Below are 19,202 nucleotides of genomic sequence, written 5' to 3'. Positions count from 1 at the left end.
TAAAAACTGGACATTAAATTACGTACAGGCTTTTACCAAGAACATTAAATCTCATATATGCTTTTACCAAGGACATTAAATCTTGCATAACCTTCTATCAAGGACATTAAATCTCGCCTCGTATGTAAAAAAAACCATACCCGGCTAGTTGATTAGTTTTGTACTTGAAAAGTATTGTTGTACTGTAGAATGTTCGGTAATCATGTTTACTTCATTTATAAAAAAGGTAAAAGTTTAAAGATTAATCTGTCAATATTTAAAGAGGATTGCATGTTCAAAGAAGGCTGTATATTCTAAGGTCACTTGGAATCAATTATTTCAACCTTGTTTGTCTTTCATTTGTTGAATTTAATGTTCAATCCCAAATCTCTCCAAGGCAGAGTTTAGTATGTTTGAAAGACTTATGCAAGTTATTTCTAAAATAAGAAATGATTATCAATTTATCCTGGTTGCAGCAGCAACTGCATTGTAGTAAATGTTGATCAGTAGTCCATCTGCGTTTGAGTTCTTGGTTTTCACTAGTTATTAGCGAAGGGTTGTATCGTCATATTCTAGTTTCTTAGGCTAAATATCTTCGCAGTTGACCTTTACTTCTCTCCCCTTAACTGTGGGAAAATCTGAATGTTTGTGTCTAGTTATTCTATGGCTATAAAAATATTAATTCTGTAGATCAGGCCCTCTCCATTCCAAATTAGATATACAACCGTCAAGTGGGGCCTTATTTCATGAGGACATTATAGTTATCAATCTCAGTGTGCCTTATTTGACAGTACCCCTCCCCCCTTAACTACGAAAAATATTTGCTATGTGGAAAGAGTTCAAAATAAAAAATTGTTTAAAATCATTTACACAAATAAACAAATTCAATTAATTAATTTCTAAATTTGATTACAAATTCATTAACATCAAAAGCATATAATTATAAAAATCGGGGTATTTACCTTCTACATGATTTCCCGGGCTCAATTTTTAGGGGGGGGGGGTGGATTTACCATTCCAATTCTTAGCCGAGTGGTTAGCGCTTCAGACTTGAAATCATATGAGTTTATATGAGGTCAGGAGTTTGAGTCCTGGTTTCGCTGGTTGTTTGGTTTGGAACGGGGGTAAATGTCGTGACCCCGTAAGTTCAGCCACAGTCGACCTAGCTCTAAATGGGTACCTATAGAAATCTGGGGTGAAAACATGGGAAGCGTCAGATGATTTGCCCCCAAACCACGCATTGCACTCCCGGCCGAAGGCATTGAATTAGTATATTGGTACCTGCGCAACGCAGATTTTTGGTCAGTAAGCGAAAAAGTTTTTTTCAATTAAATCTGAAACACCTTGCATCAAAGAATCACTTAAGAAATTCTGGATCTCTATGTACTTGGAAAAAATAATAAATAATTATTGTTTTCTGCTGCTAATTATTGTTGCTATGTGATGACATAGCTCAAATTTCCACCCAATCATTCCTAAAAGATTCTTACTAAAAAAGTTTATGTGAGGTAGAATGTTAATTTTCGTTTCTAAAAGCATTTACTGTTAGAAAAATATGACTCGAAACTGTTTGGAGTTCTTATGCAGATTTTCACTTTGTTGACGCTATCATATCCTATTACTGTATTTAGTTGCCCAAAGAGAGATAAATTCATCCAAAATCTTAATAGTGTCGTTATTTTTGGCTCAACTACTACTACTACTACTACTACTACAACTCACTGCTGCACCGGAACTTTAGTTTTTTTGTAAGAAAATTATGGTAAATACATTTATTTGGTTCGAAAATAAACTATCCCCGTAAAATCTGAACTAATACAGGTTTTTGACCGTAAACTCTAGTTTTTGATCATAGTGTTCTCAATCTTTTAGGATGTATGGAGAGAGTGGGACCTCACTCATGAGGCGGAAATTCTTTTTTGCAACACATGCATTGATGATACTGATGATATAATGGAAGTCCACTATACATTACAAGGATTATCTTACACGTCAGATGATCTAGTGAGGAGGGGGCCTTCTGGAAGAATGTATATCGAAGACGACGATCGTCTATATGTAGATATGCCACCCTTGAGAAATATTGAAATAGTCAGTGACGAAGATGACAGCATACAAATAATTACAATACCTCATCCTCAAATTGAGGAAATTATCATTGAGGAGGAGGAGGTTGATGATGACAGTGATGTTTTATATTTAAAAAGCATTATAAACATCGATTTGATAAATGAATAAAAATATTTAGAAGAATCATTTATTTTTTTATCATTGATAGAAAACTTGGTTGTGGATTGATAATACTCTATGGAGCGACCTAATAAAACTGAACTATTCATGTACAGAAGTCTCTGCTGGTATCCTTATTCTATACATATCTAGTATGAGAAAATAAATATAGTACAATCAAATTTATTGTATGATTATAATATAAAACTCTTTATGCATATCAATAATTAGATTTATCGTTAAATCATATATGAGAACTCTTCCACCACGGTTTTTGTTGTTTAAAATTCATTTCGTAGAATGGCCTCTTATGTTGTCTCTTAAAGGGCCACTTTTTCTCTTCTCTTAGAACATATTCATCATAATATTCAGTGTTATATCTTGCACTGTACACATTTTTCTTTGGGTTTTCACTGCTGTCTTTTACACTATAGAGAAAGCCCTCTTTTCCCAGTCTCTTCTTTCGATCTTCCTTTTCTGTCATATCAACCCTTCTTTTATGTGAGCTAACTTGCAATTGGTATAAATTTCTCGCCGTATCACATATAATTTTTATTTTCATTTTCTCCAGAATCTTCACTTTTATCACCGTCTCTATACTGTCTAAACATTCAGTAGGTTCATGTGAATACTCAAAATCATGAAAATGACCTTTACAAATAGAACAGTCACAAAAAAAAGGATATTTCTAACTCAACTTGTTCACTCATGTTATCACACCGCTAACTAAAAACTTAGTGAATTCTATTCACACGCTAATGAAAACTATAGCAAAAATCCTTTCCTCATATTCTCTGCAATCCTGGCCCGCTAATATGTAACCGAGTCTCTGATTGGTCTAGAAGGAAACACGTGATCCTGTTTCCTATTCCTGGATCTTAACATTCGCCCCGAGCGTGCACTTGGCCCAACAACAACTTACTTGACTTACTTTGACTTATGTCTCCTGCCGGGCGCTGCTCGGCGTAGAGAGTGACGTCTGCCTCCTCCATCCACTTCGGTCCATGGCAAGCGTTTGCACATCACTCAACCTGATATTTGCCATCGCCAGGAACTCGGACAGGCTGTCAGACCATCGTTTCTTCGGTCGGCCGCGAGGTCGCTTCCAACCGGCTTTGACAGGGTCGAAGTCATGGATCGTTTTCGCAGGTATATGTGGAGGCATTCGAAGTAGATGTCCGAACCATCGTAGTGTTCGCTCGGCTGCTTGGGTCGAAAACCGAGACTGCTTGGTGAGCTGCAGCAGCTTCTCATTGCTGACAAAGTCGAACCATCGTAGACCTTCGATCCTCCTCAGGCTCTTCGACTGAAAGACATCAATTGTCTTGAGGGTTGCGGCTGAAGCTTGCCACGTCTCAGCTCCATAGAGCATCACAGAACTGACAAGGGCGTTGAAAATCCACAGCTTTGTTTTGCGACTGATGTTTGGTTTTCGCCAGAGGTGACGGTTCAGTCTGCCCATGGCAGAAGACGCTTTGGATATTCTTGCTTGTAGTTCAGAAAGAAGTAAGCCATCTGAAGAAATTATGGAGCCCAGGTGAGTGAACCGTTAGACAACTTCAATTCTAGTGGTGCTATCCAAGCTAACTGAATGATTGGCAGTAGGAGAGAATGGGTCTATGGCCATATTTTTCATTTTAGTCAAGTTTATCTGCAGTCCTAGTTTTGCAGCCTCTTCTCGTAGGATTCGAAGTGCTTCCAGCAACTGCTCCATGGAGTCTGCCAGAATGGCCAAGTCATCGGCAAAATCAGCATCTGTAATGACACGATCTCCAAACTTGAGTCCAAAGCTGAGACGTGAAGTAGTCCTAGTCATAACGTTGTCTATGATGACATTGAAGAGCTCTGGGGCAACTGCATATCCTTGGCACATTGCTGTCGTGATTTGGAACAACAGGCTGCAGTGGCCGGTCACTTGAACACAGCTCGCTGTCTTAGATTGTAGAGCCTTGAAGACCCAGAAGTATTTCTTAGGGAGGCATGTCGATTCTAGAATCATCCCAAGAGCTTCACGGTCCACTGAGTTGAACGCAGCACGGAAGTCGACGAAGGTAAATAAATTGACCTTGGAAAAAGAGGTCATTGACCCACTTCGATTACGCAATCATTCACTACCACGTGTTCTCCCTAGGGACTCTATGCCCACTGCGATCCTCCGCCGCTAATATGTAAGCGAGTCTCTGATTGGCTGAGAAGGGGGATGTATCCGAGTCTCTGATTGACTGAGAAGGAAACACGTGATCCTGTTTTCCTATTCCTGGATCTTAACATTCACCCCGATTGTGCACTTGGCCAAAACATCAACAACAACAAATAAATTGACCTTGGAAAAAGAGGTCATTGACCCACTTTGATTAACCACGTGTTCTCCCTAGCGACTCTATGCCCATATATGGTGTATGGCCACGAGCTCATGAGGCCTTTCTACTAACGGTTATAATCATTTTATAATTTTTGAAATTTCGTTGCTTAAGAAAAGAAAGCTGTTAACAAATGAAAATAAATATGAAATTATTGATTTATTGATAAAATAAAAATTAAGTAAAAATAATTAAATAATAATGATTATTTTAAAGTAATTAATGATAATTAAATAACTCAAATAGTAAATTATTTGGCCTGAAAATTTTTGGGGAGACAGGGGGGCACTAATAAAGATTCTTTGAGAGGGCGCAAGAGAGGCCAGAACCGACAATGCTCCTGAATAACATGTTTTCAGCCTGCAAGTCTTATGGTTTCTAGACTTAGTTTCCTAAACAAATAGTTTCCAGCTGCGGTATTTACCATAACTTAAAATATATATGAAACTGAGATAACCTGGCATAAGCCAAAAATATCAAAAGGCCTTTCTTTGTTTTAAGCTCAAATCTGGTTTAACAATCAAAACAGACTATTACGACAAAAAAAAGTTGGCGGGGTTTATGACTTCACTAAATTCTTAACCCTATGTATCCCTGAAACCAACATAAACCGCCACCCCTAAAAGAAAAAGAACAGTCATTTACCTATACTGCTCTTTTAAAAAGTGTGGTTTAACTCCATTGGTTTCTTTTTGTGACGTGTTTTTTAAGCCAATCAAATTGTTCCTACAGCATATGTCAGAAAGGGAAGCTAACTAATCCCTTCTTTTTTACTTGTCATTGCTATATCGAATTTTGAGCAAGTAAAAAGAGCACAAAACCCCATTGGTTCTTTAAAGAAAAGTAAAAACAGCAGAAAATTTTTGAGTCACATCATTTTTAGAAGTAAATTCTCTATTTCTCTGCGCTTGTTAGCTTTAGCCATTTGGAAATTTAAACCACAAGTAATAGAATCTATGAAGATTTATGTTTATTAATAAACCCATTTTCCCAGGCCACCGATCGGAATGACAATCGGTGCGTAAAAACACGTTTAGTTAATTAATATTAATAATTATTGATTTGCTTTATATTATAAATTAATACTTATATTATTAATTATTTTTACAATTAATAATTATATTTTTATAATAATTATTAATTATTTTATAAATTAATAATTATATTACTATTAATTATATTAATAAAACTTTATATTATAAATTATAAATTAATAATAATTAATTTGCTTCTTAAATAAATTCCTAAAAAATAAGGGACACATAGGGTCAATTAATGAATACCTGACAATTCGTTCTTAACCTCCGGTACAGGTAACTACACTTGTTGTTACGATACTATCGACAGGGTTGTCAATTCCGCTAACTAGGGCCAGCCTTACGAAGCTTGGAATAAACGGGACCTGAATAGATTTCTTGTGAATTTCGTAGACATCACGGCTGTCTAATAATCTGAGATTTGTGAGATTTGAAGTTCCAATTGTGGGACTTTTTTACTGCACCTTCGCCAATCCCAAAGCAAGCCAAAAAGGTGGTAACTCTGAGAGCAATCAACAATATAACACAATAAATAACACAATTAAGCGTATTCCGAATCCCACTATTTTAAATTTTTCTGCGGGGGAGAACTCGGACCATTTAGGGTGGGGAGGGGGGGGAGTCTTCCTAGCTACGTGTAGGTAAAGTCGATTCTAATTCTACCTTTATATAGATATCTGAAAGATGATCTATAAATTGTTTTAAAGAAATCTTAGTTGACTATATATAGTAATTATATCTATAATATGCATAATATAATATATAATAATTATTTAACTCTGTATACATAATAATTGAAAATATAAATAATTAATAGTTTTTAACCAATATTTGATTGAGAGGCTAAACAACAAAGTTTATGCAAAACATTTCACATTTTATTGTGATAGTTTAAAGCTGAGTAAGGCACTTTTTTCCTTAACTTTTCCAAAAATCAGTAAATTTCTCAGTAAACAGACCTTAAAACTCAGGAAAGTAAGAAAAGGGGTAATTTAGAGGCTCAAATATATAGAAATTTACGAGCGAGATTAATAGCGAGATTACAATAGCAAGATTACTAGCGAAATTTAATACCGCATAACTACATTATTTAGTAGTTCTAATTATATAAAAAAAAAAAAAAAAAAACAAAATAAAAATAATAAAAAAAAACGTACATATTTTAATTGCACACCAAGTCATTGGCAATGCTGTTCCAGTGCAGAATTCAAACATCCAGATTTTATAGAGAGTGCAGAAATCCAAAAAGGTTTGACAATTTAGTCCTAGAGTGGGATTGATTAATGACAATATTCATTCTTAGGTTCTGGAATTTGTACTTTGAAGCCCAGTCGAAGGTGCCCCTAACTGTACCCTATCCATAAGGAACCAAGAATGTCAAAATAAAAAACCTTTTTCGCCCCACCCCTGGACCCATCTCATGCCGATATTTTTTCTTATAGGCTTAACGACCCATCACATGTGATGATATGCCGCTATTTCTGGTAATTACCTCACATATTATTTTTCAGGTTTTTTTTACACCTTCTTTTGAACGCCTTGAAAGAAAAATTTTCTGGGATTACCTCAACTGGGAGGCCGTTCCACAAACCGACGGATCGTCGGCCGAAGCTCAGGCATTAGACCATGATTCGATTTTGGTTGCTTCAAAATTGTGAGGTTATAAGGTCAGCATTGTATTTTCGCCAGTGTTGCACGTTGAACCGTGAAAATAATTAAGCAAAACTAACATTTAAATTTTACAGCGCTTTTCACCCGTAAACATTCAAAGATGAACAATCTGTTGATTTCCACTGATAATTACATCTTCAAAGGAAAGATACATCTTCTTAAGTTGTTTAGTTAAATCGTGTATTTTTAGATTATCTTGCTGATTTTTCATTCATATTTTTTTTTGTTAGGTTCGGCTCCAGCTAGTGGCAAAAATTACATAACTGCATATGAAGGTCCTTTTCTTTAAAAATTAAATGATCAATTTTCCTTAATTACTCATATATATCTAATTACGCACGTTTCCACTTAACCAATCAATGACTGGTCGGATATGAATCTACGCGGTTTGCAGCATAAAATTGCCTTAAAAATCTGTCATAATTTTCAAATAAAACATTCAAAATAAGTCAAATAAATGAGAAGTGTTGTGGCTTTCTTTCGGGGAATGTTGAAGGGAATACTAAACTAAATCAAAAGTCACTACGTACATCTAGGTTGTCAAAAGGACGTATCTGCTACATCTCAGGAACGGCTAAGGATATTAAGTTGAAACTTGCAGGAAATGAAGAGGGAAATATTTGACTGATTCAAAATACACTTTTTACACCCAGGTTGTCAAAAGGATGCATCTGTAGTGTCTCAGTTAATGGCTTGAGGAGCCCAACTGATACTTTTAGGAATATTGGAGAGAAACATCAAATAAAGATGAAGTTTTGCACTAAGTTTTAACTTGTGGGAGGTAAGGCAGAGGGGCTTGTAGAGGAAAATAAAACTTTAAAAAAGATATTGTTATATTGATTTTTAGTATAAAATATCCTTTTTTTTATTGATCTGCTTTAAATTTCAGGCCATGATGAGACCCCAACAAAAGTTTCAGAACCAAGGGAACCTAAAAAAGAGCTAATCAATAAATTTCCATTTTTACAAACAAACCATCAAATATCATTTTCACTCTCTTTAGTACTTTAAAGGCATTTACGTATTCCTAGTTGAGTTTAGAAACGACCATCCTATCTTTTCAGGATTTTGACTTCTGAAAATTTTTGGAAATTGTACGTTGGAATTGGGTTGCACTTAAGTGTGGCACTGAGATCCAAATAGGGTCACATATGAGCATGCCCTCAAAGTCGCTTGTGTACCTAGGTTTGTCGATCAGTAAAACTCCGCGACATATACGAGGGTTGATTGTGAAGCATGTTGTCACGAATATTAGGTCAATTAGGTCAATATATTTAAGGGTACGACTTTGTTTAAATACGGCATATAATTACTGAACTTACCATATACAAAGCAGTTCTTTCCTTTTTTAGATTATTATTCTATTGTTAAAGTCATATAATTCTTTCTAAATTATTACCCATTTTTCACTTTTACTCTTTTAATTTTGCTTTTTTATTTTGTCGATTTTTAACAATCCCCTCTGATATTTTCTCGCTTGCAGAAAACGTACAGATGCTGGAGCCTTAAATATTAAAAATGTTTTTATTGCATCCTAATTTCGAAGTAAAAAAAAAACGTCCTTTAAAAATTAAGAAAAACGTCGTAAAAGAAACAAATGATCATTGATTAAATTGGATTAACTTAAAACAAAAATGCCAGTTTTTCAGCTCTCTAAATATTTATGTAATTTACAATAAAGCCTTTTAAAGCACCATATCCACATTTGCTTTCGATCAAAAAAAAAAATTCCACCGACTCCCCCGACTCCACTTTGACTTGAAACTCCACTTTGACTCCACTTTGAAATTCCACCGACTTTGCGGAGTTTAAGTTTCTTTCAAGTGGTATTTAAATAGATGACTGCGTTCTAAGACGTTTTTGCCGTAACGTTGCTTCATAGTTTTTACGTTTTGCTGTTCTACCAGCTACTCAGTAATAACAATAAAACTGTAACAAGATATTCTTGGGGTACGCCAAGTTTCAATTTGAGGAGCCATTAAGAAAAAGCAATTCGTATTAAGAAAAAGGCAAAAAAACAGAAAGCAATTTGTAGAAGCGTGCTTAGAAAGTTCCACCAAAGAGTAGAGGCCATAACCATCCATGGACGGCCTTAAAACCTTAGATGAGTATAGTTCTAGTCATGTTCGTTGTGTTTCATATTTTCTTTTTATCTTTCCTTTCGTTTTTATCCTTCTATTCCTAAATTGAGACGGGTTTCATTCATTCATTTATATTCATTTGCTATCGTGTTGCCATTTTTTTATCTTTATGGGCTTTTATCGTATGCGGCCATTTTTTTTTTCAAGCCAGCATCAATCCAGTTCTATTGCCAGCCTTCTAATTCCCCATTACCCGGATTCAGTTCACATTTTAAAGACCCTCACCTCCATGTATGCCTATATAGTCGCACACTAGGCTTACCTCTGCCTTCCATTGCTGCGGACTGACAATCCAAGGGGGGTCTTCAAAGATCGATGAACGATTATACAGATGCATTTATTTTGATATATCATTTTTACCCCTTCTCTGACGGTTTACTCTTTGAGACAATTAAATAAAAAAAACAAGTTTTTTCAGCTGAAAGTGAGAAGCAACATTTAAACTTAAAACGAACAAAAATTATTACGTATATAACCAAAAAGAATTTACTGAAAAAAAAGCACATTGTCAGTTTAATTCGTTAAAATCTTAATTAATTTTTGATTTCTCAAAGTTATAAAAGTGAAAACATTTAAAGGAATATTTTCAGTAAAGTACAAATTATATTCCAGCTCTTAGAAAGCATTGGGGTTTAGAACCCTATTCATATTAATTTCTGCTCGTTTTGAGTTTGCCTCTTTTGTTTATTTTAATTTCTGTTTCGGGTTTCATTTATTTATTGATATTGATTTGTGGTAGTTGTATGCTTGGCAGATTATTTGATTCTTTGTTTGTTCATTTTGGGTTTAATGGAGTAATTTATTTTTCTTTTTTTAAACTTATTTTGTGGAAAAAGTTTTTTGAATTAATTTCTGTTCGTTTTATATTGACATAGTCTTTTTCAGGGAGAAAGAGTGAGCCGCTTCTAAAGTTAAACATGCATCCCTTCCAGAAAAACCTTAAATACGTCCTGGACATACCTTACAGCCCTTGCCCCTTATCACTGGGGTTTGTTTTAACCCCAAAAGCCTTGTTATATGATATTTAGACTGTTTTTTAATAGAATATCTATCTTGAAATTTCTATTAGATGAATTCCGGGACAATACGACGTGTGTATGTGTGTGTCTGGGGGGAGGGTAGGATGTAGCTCCCTCCGATCACTTTGACTCTTATAAAGAGCACTAGAGCCTCTGATTACCAATCCAATGAGCTCCCTCCGAAGTTTATATGACCACGCTTTCTATAAGAACCTTACATGTCTCTCGGGCATAACTTATAACACTTGCCCTGAGGGCTGGGGGGACTTGTTATACTCAAAGATATAATTTCCAGAACTTATACGTTGAACAAAATGGCTACAAAATGGAAAAAAATTTGCAATTTGATCATTTCCGACTAAAAAAAGGCACTAGTCCTCTCAATTTCTAATTGAGTGAGCCTTTTTTCAAGCTTCTAAGACAAAAATTTCTATAAAGCCTTATATTCCCCAAGGAAATAACTTACGACCCTTGTCCTGGGGGCTATCGGGGGAGAGTTGTCATCCTCAAAGACATATTTTCTAGACCTTTCAACTACGTTGAACAAAATGGTCATATAAAAATGTTGATTTGAAATGCTTGGGGAAATCATGCGCCTGGGGGGGGGCTTCTTTCTCCGATTGCTTTCGACTATTGAAAAGGGTAATAACCCTCTCAATTTCCAATTGAACGAGCCCAGCTTGAAGTTTTTACGACAACGATTTTTATAAAAACATTATATGCTCCTAGGACATAGCTTACAACCTTAGCCCCGAGGGCTGTGGGAGGATTGTAATACTCAAAAACATAATTTCTGGGCCCTCCAACTACTTTCAAAAAAATAGCTATATCAAAATATTGATCGGCAGTATGTGGGGAAATGATGGGCATGGGGGGGCATTCGCCCTCCGATTGCTTTTGACTATTAATAAGGGCACTAGCGCTCTCAATTCCCAATTAAATGAGCCTTTTTAGAAGTTTCTACGACAACGCTTTCTATAAAAAACTCAGAATTTTGATTGATTGTGCTCGGGGAAATGGTGGGCGTGAGAGGGGATTAGTTACCCTCCTATCACTTTTGACTATTAAAAGGGCGCTAGCCCTTTCAATTTCCAATCGAATGAGGTTTTTTTGAAGTTTCTACGACAACACTTTCTATAAAAACCCTATATGCCACCAGGGCATGACTTACAATCATTGCCCTAAGTTTTGTGTGGGGGGGGGGGGGGGTTGTCATCCTCAAAGACCTAATTTCCACTACGTCACTTCCTAACTTCGAACTTCAAACTTCCTAACTAATTTCCTAACTTCAAACTACGTTGAACAAAATGAATAATTTTGTTCAAAATTTTGACATCAAAATGTGTTTTGGGGAAATGACGGGCGTGAGAGGGGGGTTAGTTGCCTTTCAATCACTTCTGACTATTAAAAAGAGCACTAGCCGTTTCAATTTCCAATCAAATGAACCTTTTTAGAAGTTTCTAGGACAACACTTTCTATAAAAACCTTATATGCCCCCAGGGCATGACTTACAACCCTTGTTCTGAGATTTGTGGGTGGTTGTCATCCTCATAGACCTAATTTCCAGATCTTTAAACTACGTTGAACAAAATGACTATTTCAAAATTTTGATCGAACGTGCTCGGGGAAATGTGGGCGTGAGAGAGGGGTTAGTTACCCTCCGATTACATTTGACTATTAAAAAGGCACTAGCCCTTTCAATTTCCAATAGAATTAGCCTTTTTTGAAGTTTCTAGGACAACACTTTCTATCAAAGCCTTATATGCCCCCAGGGAATGACTTAAAACCCTTGCCTTGAGGGTTGTGGGGGGGGGGGTTGTCATCCTCAAAGACCTAATTTCCAGAACTTTAAACTAAGTTGAACAAAATGACTAATTTTGTTAAAAATTTTGACATCAAAATTAATGACTAAAAATTTTGATTGGATGTGATAGGGGAAATGGTAGGCGTGAGAGGGGGGTTAGTTGCCCTTCAATCACTTCCGACTATTAGAAAGAACACTATCCGTTTGAATTTCCAATCAAACGAGTTCCTTTTAAAGTTTCTGTAACAACGCTTTCTATAAAAACCATGTATGCTCCCAGGCCATAACTTACAACCCTTACCCAGAGGGCTTTGGGGGGCTGTTATCCTAAAAGACCTAATTTATATAACTTTCAACTACGTTGAAAAAAAATGACTATCTCAAAATTTTGATTGGATGTGTGGGGAAATGGTGGGCGTGAGAGGGGTGTTAGTTGCCCTCCAATCACTTTGTATTATTAAAAAGGGTTCTAGCCCTTTCATTTTCCAGTTGAATGAGCCCTTTTTGAATTGTTCTACGACAACCCTTTCTATAAAAACCTTATATGCCCCAGGGCATAAATTATAACCCTTACCTTGAGGGCTGTGGGGGGTTTTCATCCTCAAAGACCTAATTTCCAGAAGTACGTTTAACAAAATGGCTATCTCAAAATTTTGATTGGATGTGTTTGGGGAAAATGTGGGCGTGAGAGGGGGTTAGTTGCCCTCTAATCAATTTTGACTATTAAAAAGGGCACTAGCCCTTTCAATTTCCAATTGAATGAACCCTTTGTGAAGATTCAACGACAACGCCTTCTATAAAAACCTTATATGCCCCCAGGGCATAACTTACAGTACTGGCCCTGAGGGGTGTGGGGGGTTGTCATACTCCAAGAAATAATTTCCAGAACTTGCAACTACGTTGAACAAAATAGCTATCTTAGAATTTTTATTGGATGTATTTAGGGAGATGGTGGGCGTTACATGGGGGTTAGTTGCCCTCCATTCACTTTCGACTATTAAAAAATGCCCTAGCCCTTTGAATTTTCAATCAAATGAACCCCTTTTGAAGATTCTACGACCATAATATCTATAAAAAACATTATATACGCCTAGGGAATAGCCTCAAACACTTATCGTAAGGGCTGGGGGGGGGGGGTCGTCATCCTCAAAAACCTTATCTTCTTGAACTTTCACCAACGTTGAAAAAAATGGCTGTCTCAAAATTTTGATTGGATGTATTTGGGGAAATGGTGGGCGTGAAACAGGGGTTAGTTGCCCTCCAATCACTTTCTACTATTAAAAAGGGCACTAGCCCTTTCAATTTCCGATCTAATGAGCCCTTTTTGAACTTTCTGCGACAATCCTTTCTATAAGAACCTTAAATGACCTCAAGGCATAGCTTGCAACACTGAGGGCTGTGGGAAGGGGGATATCATCCTCAAAGACCTAATTTCCAGAACTTTCACCTACGTTGAACAAAATGGCTATCTAAAAATTTTGATTGGGTGTGTTTGGAGAAATGGTGGGCGTGAGAGGGGGGTTAGTTGCCCTCCAATCACTTTAGCCTATTAAAAAGGTTACTGGCCATTTCAATTTCAAATATAATGAGCCTTTTTTGAAGTTTCTACAACAATGCTTTCTATAAAAACCTTATATGCCCCCAGGAAAAAACTTACAACCCTTGCCCTGAGGGTTGTGGGGGGAGTGTCCTCCTCAAAGACATAATTTTCAGATCCTTCAACTACGTTGAACAAAATGGCTATCTCCAAATTGTTCGGAGATGTGTTCGGAGAAACGGTGGGCCTGGAAGGGGTGTTAGTTGCCTTCCAATCACTTTCGATTATTAAAAAGGGTACAAACCCTTTCAATTTCTAATCGAATGAGCCCTTTTTGAAGTTTCTACGATAACTCCTTCGATACGAAGTGCCCTGGTCTTAAGAAATAAACAGATAAATAATACATTGTGCCAACATCGTTCTTTACTTAGGCAGCGCTATTGCGCTGCCTATGATATACCAAAATATGATGAAAACATAATACTTTAGAAACAAAATTCTGGAAACCATGGCAAAGAATTATGGAAAGAAGTCCGCGTAGAACGCATTATATTAAATACCTAACCTCTCCTAACCTAACCCCTAACCACCTCTATATACTAATGATTTAATTAAAATATATCTACATCGTAGTTTTTTTTCACTCAAAATAAGCAAATCATAACCGACTGCAGAGAAGCAAACTGGTTTTCGTAAGATTTTACAGAGCGAAATTCTTCAGTGTGATCCACATAATTAACATGTGCCTTCCTTAAGATTATAAGGGATTATGATTTTATTTTCAAGTTTAAGAATTTCTCCTCAGGTTTTCAAGACATAGAAAAAACATATTTTTTAATCCCCAAAGTTTCACCTTAATTCCCTTAGCCTTTTCGCATACGCCCAGAATCAAATATTTCACCTATTCATAACAACAAGTCCTGCAAATGGGCAAATTTCATAATTACCAATCCTTGCTAAGGGGCTAGGGGGGCATGGTATCCTTGGAAATATAACTATTAGATCTTCTGGTTAGTTTGAACAAAATTGCAATTCCAAAATTGCCATCAATTTTGAGCAGAAGAACAACTGAAAAGGGGGAAGGAGCGGGGGGGGGGGGCTGGTTGGCCTCTAATCACTCTTCATCATCTCATACCTTAGAAGTTTCAACTTAATACCATTCGTTCTTTAGATTTTTCTGGTATTCCCATTTTCACAACCAGCAAGCAAATAATGTTTTTTGACTCTCTAAAAATTAAAATTATATCTCGTCAGGCTTATAAGATATCGACAAAAACATTTTTTTTAATCCACTTTCGTTGGATTTTGTTGGTTCATGTTCAGACATCTCAAAAACGGCAAGTGATAGAGCATATTTTTAGTCATTTTCGATTAAAAGCATATATTTTAAAACATTCATTCCGCAACTCAAAATTATCTAAAGTCAAACCCAGCCTGAATAAAGTAGGCCTAGATTAGCTTCGGAAGAACCTGGTAGTTTGGGCAGGTTAATTTGAGTCTGAGAGTTAAGAAGTATTTTGACAGCACGGGAGCTGAATTAATGATTACAACGCTTGAAATCATTAAAAATCCTATGTTGGACATTATCAGGTTGGGGGGGGGGGGTGTACGAGAACATGAAGTCACTACCAGTATATACTCCCGATTTCAATACAGATTTGAAATTACCATCCTCATTCATGGCCGATCGTACAGAGGCAATAGCCCGTTCAGCCTTAATCGGATTTAATCAATTATGGAGCTGGGCTGGGGGCTATGTCTTTTACTATACATTGCTACACCCGCTTCCAATCGCCGAGCGCAGATTTCATAGGTTACATTCACAGACCCCCTTTCCTGCTCTGCCTAATAACAATAATTCTATACTTAATCTGGCGAGCTAAGAACATACAATTACTAAATGGTGTGATTTAGGGTGTTAAAGTGGACCTGAAAAGAACTTGATTTGGATTTAACTTCGTGAAATGGTTATTAGGCAATTCAACTTTTAGGAGCACTAGATTAGGCTATAAGATGCCAATGCGTATCATACAGTAAAATGTGCAAAAAGGTGACCCGACACCACTTTCTAGCGCTAAAGTTAAAGAGGGTTTAAAATATTAAGGCCATGTTCTGCTGGCGAAGGATGACAGATTGAGAAAAATTGATCATTCACCTGGGGTCTAAGGAAAAGTAGGTCAAAATTGCGCAATTTCACGTTGGAGGAGAGTTCAATTCTTTGCAGTTTTGATGTTGTGTCCATGTATTCAAATTGTGATTTAAAAGGTGCGAGGATATTTTAAAAAGTAAATTAGAAAAACACTTTGATTTAATACAGGATGTGACGTTAGCCAGTTTGGATATTGATGTCATTATGAAACTAATTATGCTGGTAAATGAATTTTCTTTTTATTTTGGTTTTCGAGGGAGTTTTATAGACAAATTTTTGGGTTACCTATGGGGGCTTCTCTTTCTTCTTTATTGGCAAATCTATTCATAGATGCCATTGAAACCTCCGCTATAAACAGTTTTAGAATCTCCCCTTGTTTCTGGGGTAGGTTCATGGATGATGTGGTCTGCGTTTGGAAACATGGGTTGGACTCCTTAGACCTTTTTTGTAAGCATTTAAATAGTTTTGATAATAATATTAAATTTACAGTTGAATTTGAGGATAATAATAAATTACCTTTTCTGGATATTTTATTAATTAAAGGGATTTCCATTTACTTTTCTCGATTTACAGAAAACCTACGCACACTGATAGGTATTTGAATTGTCAGTCTTGACACCCTATTTCTCTGAAAAGAGAGGTTGTAATTTCACTAGTGTATAGGGCCTTTAAAATCTCTTAAAATGACTTTCTGGATTTAGAATTGTTATACATGATTGATATTTTATTTTGTAATAGTTATCCTATTAAGTTAATTTATAAAATAATTGAAAATATACGGGCCAAACATAATAGTAGGGTTATTGAGGTTTCTCAGTCTTTAGATTTAGTTGTATCAAAAAGCTTCATTTCATTACCATATGTACCTGTTTTGGGTGAGAAACTTTCACGGGTTTTACGTAAATTTGGTATTGATACATGTTTCCAATCGCTGAGGCCAATGGGTAGTTTTTTTAGTTCTGGTAAGGATTTAACTCGGGGAAATTTAGTAAGTGGGGTGTATAAAATTCCGTGTTCTTGTGGGAAGTTCTATATTGGTAGGACTCACCAACAATTTGTTGAAAGGTTTATTGAACACCGTAATTCAATAGAAAAAACCCTACAATTAAGCAAGCCTCCAGAAACTTTCGTTTCAGCTTTAGCAGAGCATATTTGGCTTCAACCAGACCATTTTGTAAAATTTGATGAAGCCTTGGCTATTTCTAATGATAAGGGGTACACCCAATGGGCCAGGGAAGCCATAGAAATTAAAAAACATATGTTTGCTAACCTTTCCATAAATAGGGACACGGGTAATTTAAATATTGACCCAATTTATGATAACCTTCTAAAGAGTGAATCAATTGTCAATAAGGGAGTAAAGATTTTAAATAATCACCAGGGGACTATTTTACCTGTTAGACCAAAACGATTTGCTTCAGTAATAGCTAACAAAAGGATTATTTCGCAACTGAATAATTAAAGTAATTCACAGTTTTTTTTTCCTCAGTTACTCTGGTGTCCACACTTAATTATCTATATATTAGCATCTTTTCCCTACGTGGATTAGTTTGCGCCGTTTGTACATTTTTGTTTTTTTTTTGTGGTGTTTTTTTTTTTTTTTAGTTTTATCTTGTTTTTTTTTTTGTATATTTAGTTCTGACTAAGCCTTGTTTTTAGAAATGTGAAATATAACCAGCTTTTTGTCTATGTTGTTTTTCTTTTCTCTCCACTGGCCACATACTCGTTTGTTTGTTTTTTTATATATTTTTATATTTGTTGGTTTATGACAGATTGAGAAAAATTGATCATTCACCTGGGGTCTAAGGAAAAGTAGGTCACCCCCCCCCCCCCCGAATGAGGCTGGAAGATGTCACGAGAAAGGATTTAAAGGAAACTGGAACAGCGTGGGAGGAGATAAAGCATAGAGCTTTGAATAGATTAGTGTGGAGGAGGACCATGAGCAGCTGTGCTGTCCTCAGGCGGCTCACTGCTACAGTGAGTCGCTAGTAGTAGAATTTGCAGAAGTAGATTAAAGATGGAACTGTGGAGGGATGCCTAAATTATTCAAAATAGACTCTCCTTGCCTGCCTCCAGTCAAAATATTTTCTAGAGCTGATTTGCACTTACAGACCCTGCACTTACACTGCACTTACCCTGCACTTGAACTGCACTTACAGACCCTTCTTCCACTTACTGCCGTAAAAACTGTCGGCCCGTTTTTCTTTTCTTAGCGTCAGGCAAGTATAGGGCCATTTTCGTAAGAGGGCCATGAAAAACAATTTCATAGGATAATTTGAATAAGAAGTGGTCAGAAGTTTGGGGAAATTAAGATTTCCAGTAAAGCTGGGCCCCGAAGATCCCTCATTACGTAATCCCCTGCCTGACGAATATTCACAGAAATACAAATTATTTAGAGCCAAATATGGCCATTTCACAACATAATTACAAAATAGTGCATTTCAAGATTTTATATTTGACTATTTAAAAGGAGTTAGTTTCCATTTTTACCTTTCTGAAAGTGCCATCGGGGAGCTGAACGCTGGCAATGACTTTCCTTACTCGCTTTTTCGGCTGACTTTTATTTTGATCTTTTACAAAATTTGGCTTAAAATCTGGAAGGATTAAGCTCAATCTCCTAGTAAGTATCCTCTTAAATGGCTCTTTCTGGCAATCTCCGCTTCCTTTATAATTTTCAAATAACAGCTCAGAAAATATATGCGGTTCAGGAGTCAAAGATCTCCTCAAATAACTCACTGATTTAGACTTTTCGCCTATCTTAAACTTACTCATTATTATCACTTAAAAATTATATGCTTAACATACCATCGACCACTTTGTAACTACTTACGCATCTAGTGTAAAAACAGTATGTGAGAGGTAACAGGTGGTGTAAATAACCTTTTGGTCGTACCGGATGGCAAACTATATCATTTTTAAATGCCAAATTTAGTTGAATAATGGTAAATTTTGTATTTGTCACTCAATACAGTATGTGAGAAGGAATCCCATGAGATAAGTTAAGTTTAACCGCTGAAACGAAAGGTTCTTTTTTTATGTGGTATGTACAAATTATAGTGAGATGATATGCTTTTGTTTAAGCTTGTGGGAAATATACACTGCTGCAATTAGATACAGCAATTCAAAAAAAAGATTTTTAGAGACGACGTAATTACTTGTAGTACCAAGGGCAGTGAAATTCAATTGCTAGATTTGGATAAATGGCGACTTATAAAATCTTATATATCTTAAAAAAGAAAGGTACTTGTCTGTTAAACGGAACGCACTCAAGGATTA

At 36.1% G+C, this 19,202-nt stretch overlaps 1 protein-coding gene across 1 annotated transcript in view; it reads right to left on the bottom strand.

The window, feature by feature from the left end:
- LOC148939778 (uncharacterized) overlaps positions 1 to 18,698 on the bottom strand; it is a 402,528-nt gene extending 383,830 nt beyond the window's left edge. The window contains exon 1 of the mRNA XM_089106449.1: positions 18,417 to 18,698. Coding sequence (XP_088962575.1) covers positions 18,417 to 18,698 — 282 coding nt within the window. The remainder of the gene's footprint in view (positions 1 to 18,416) is intronic.
- Between the last annotated feature and the right edge of the window lie 504 nt (positions 18,699 to 19,202).

This window comes from Artemia sp. Qi Xiang Cuo, chromosome 20, assembly GCF_049724085.1.
Source record: "Artemia sp. Qi Xiang Cuo chromosome 20, ASM4972408v1, whole genome shotgun sequence".
In the NCBI taxonomy this organism is placed as follows: Eukaryota; Metazoa; Arthropoda; class Branchiopoda; order Anostraca; family Artemiidae; genus Artemia; species Artemia sp. Qi Xiang Cuo.
This window is presented reverse-complemented; position numbering and strand designations above follow the sequence as displayed.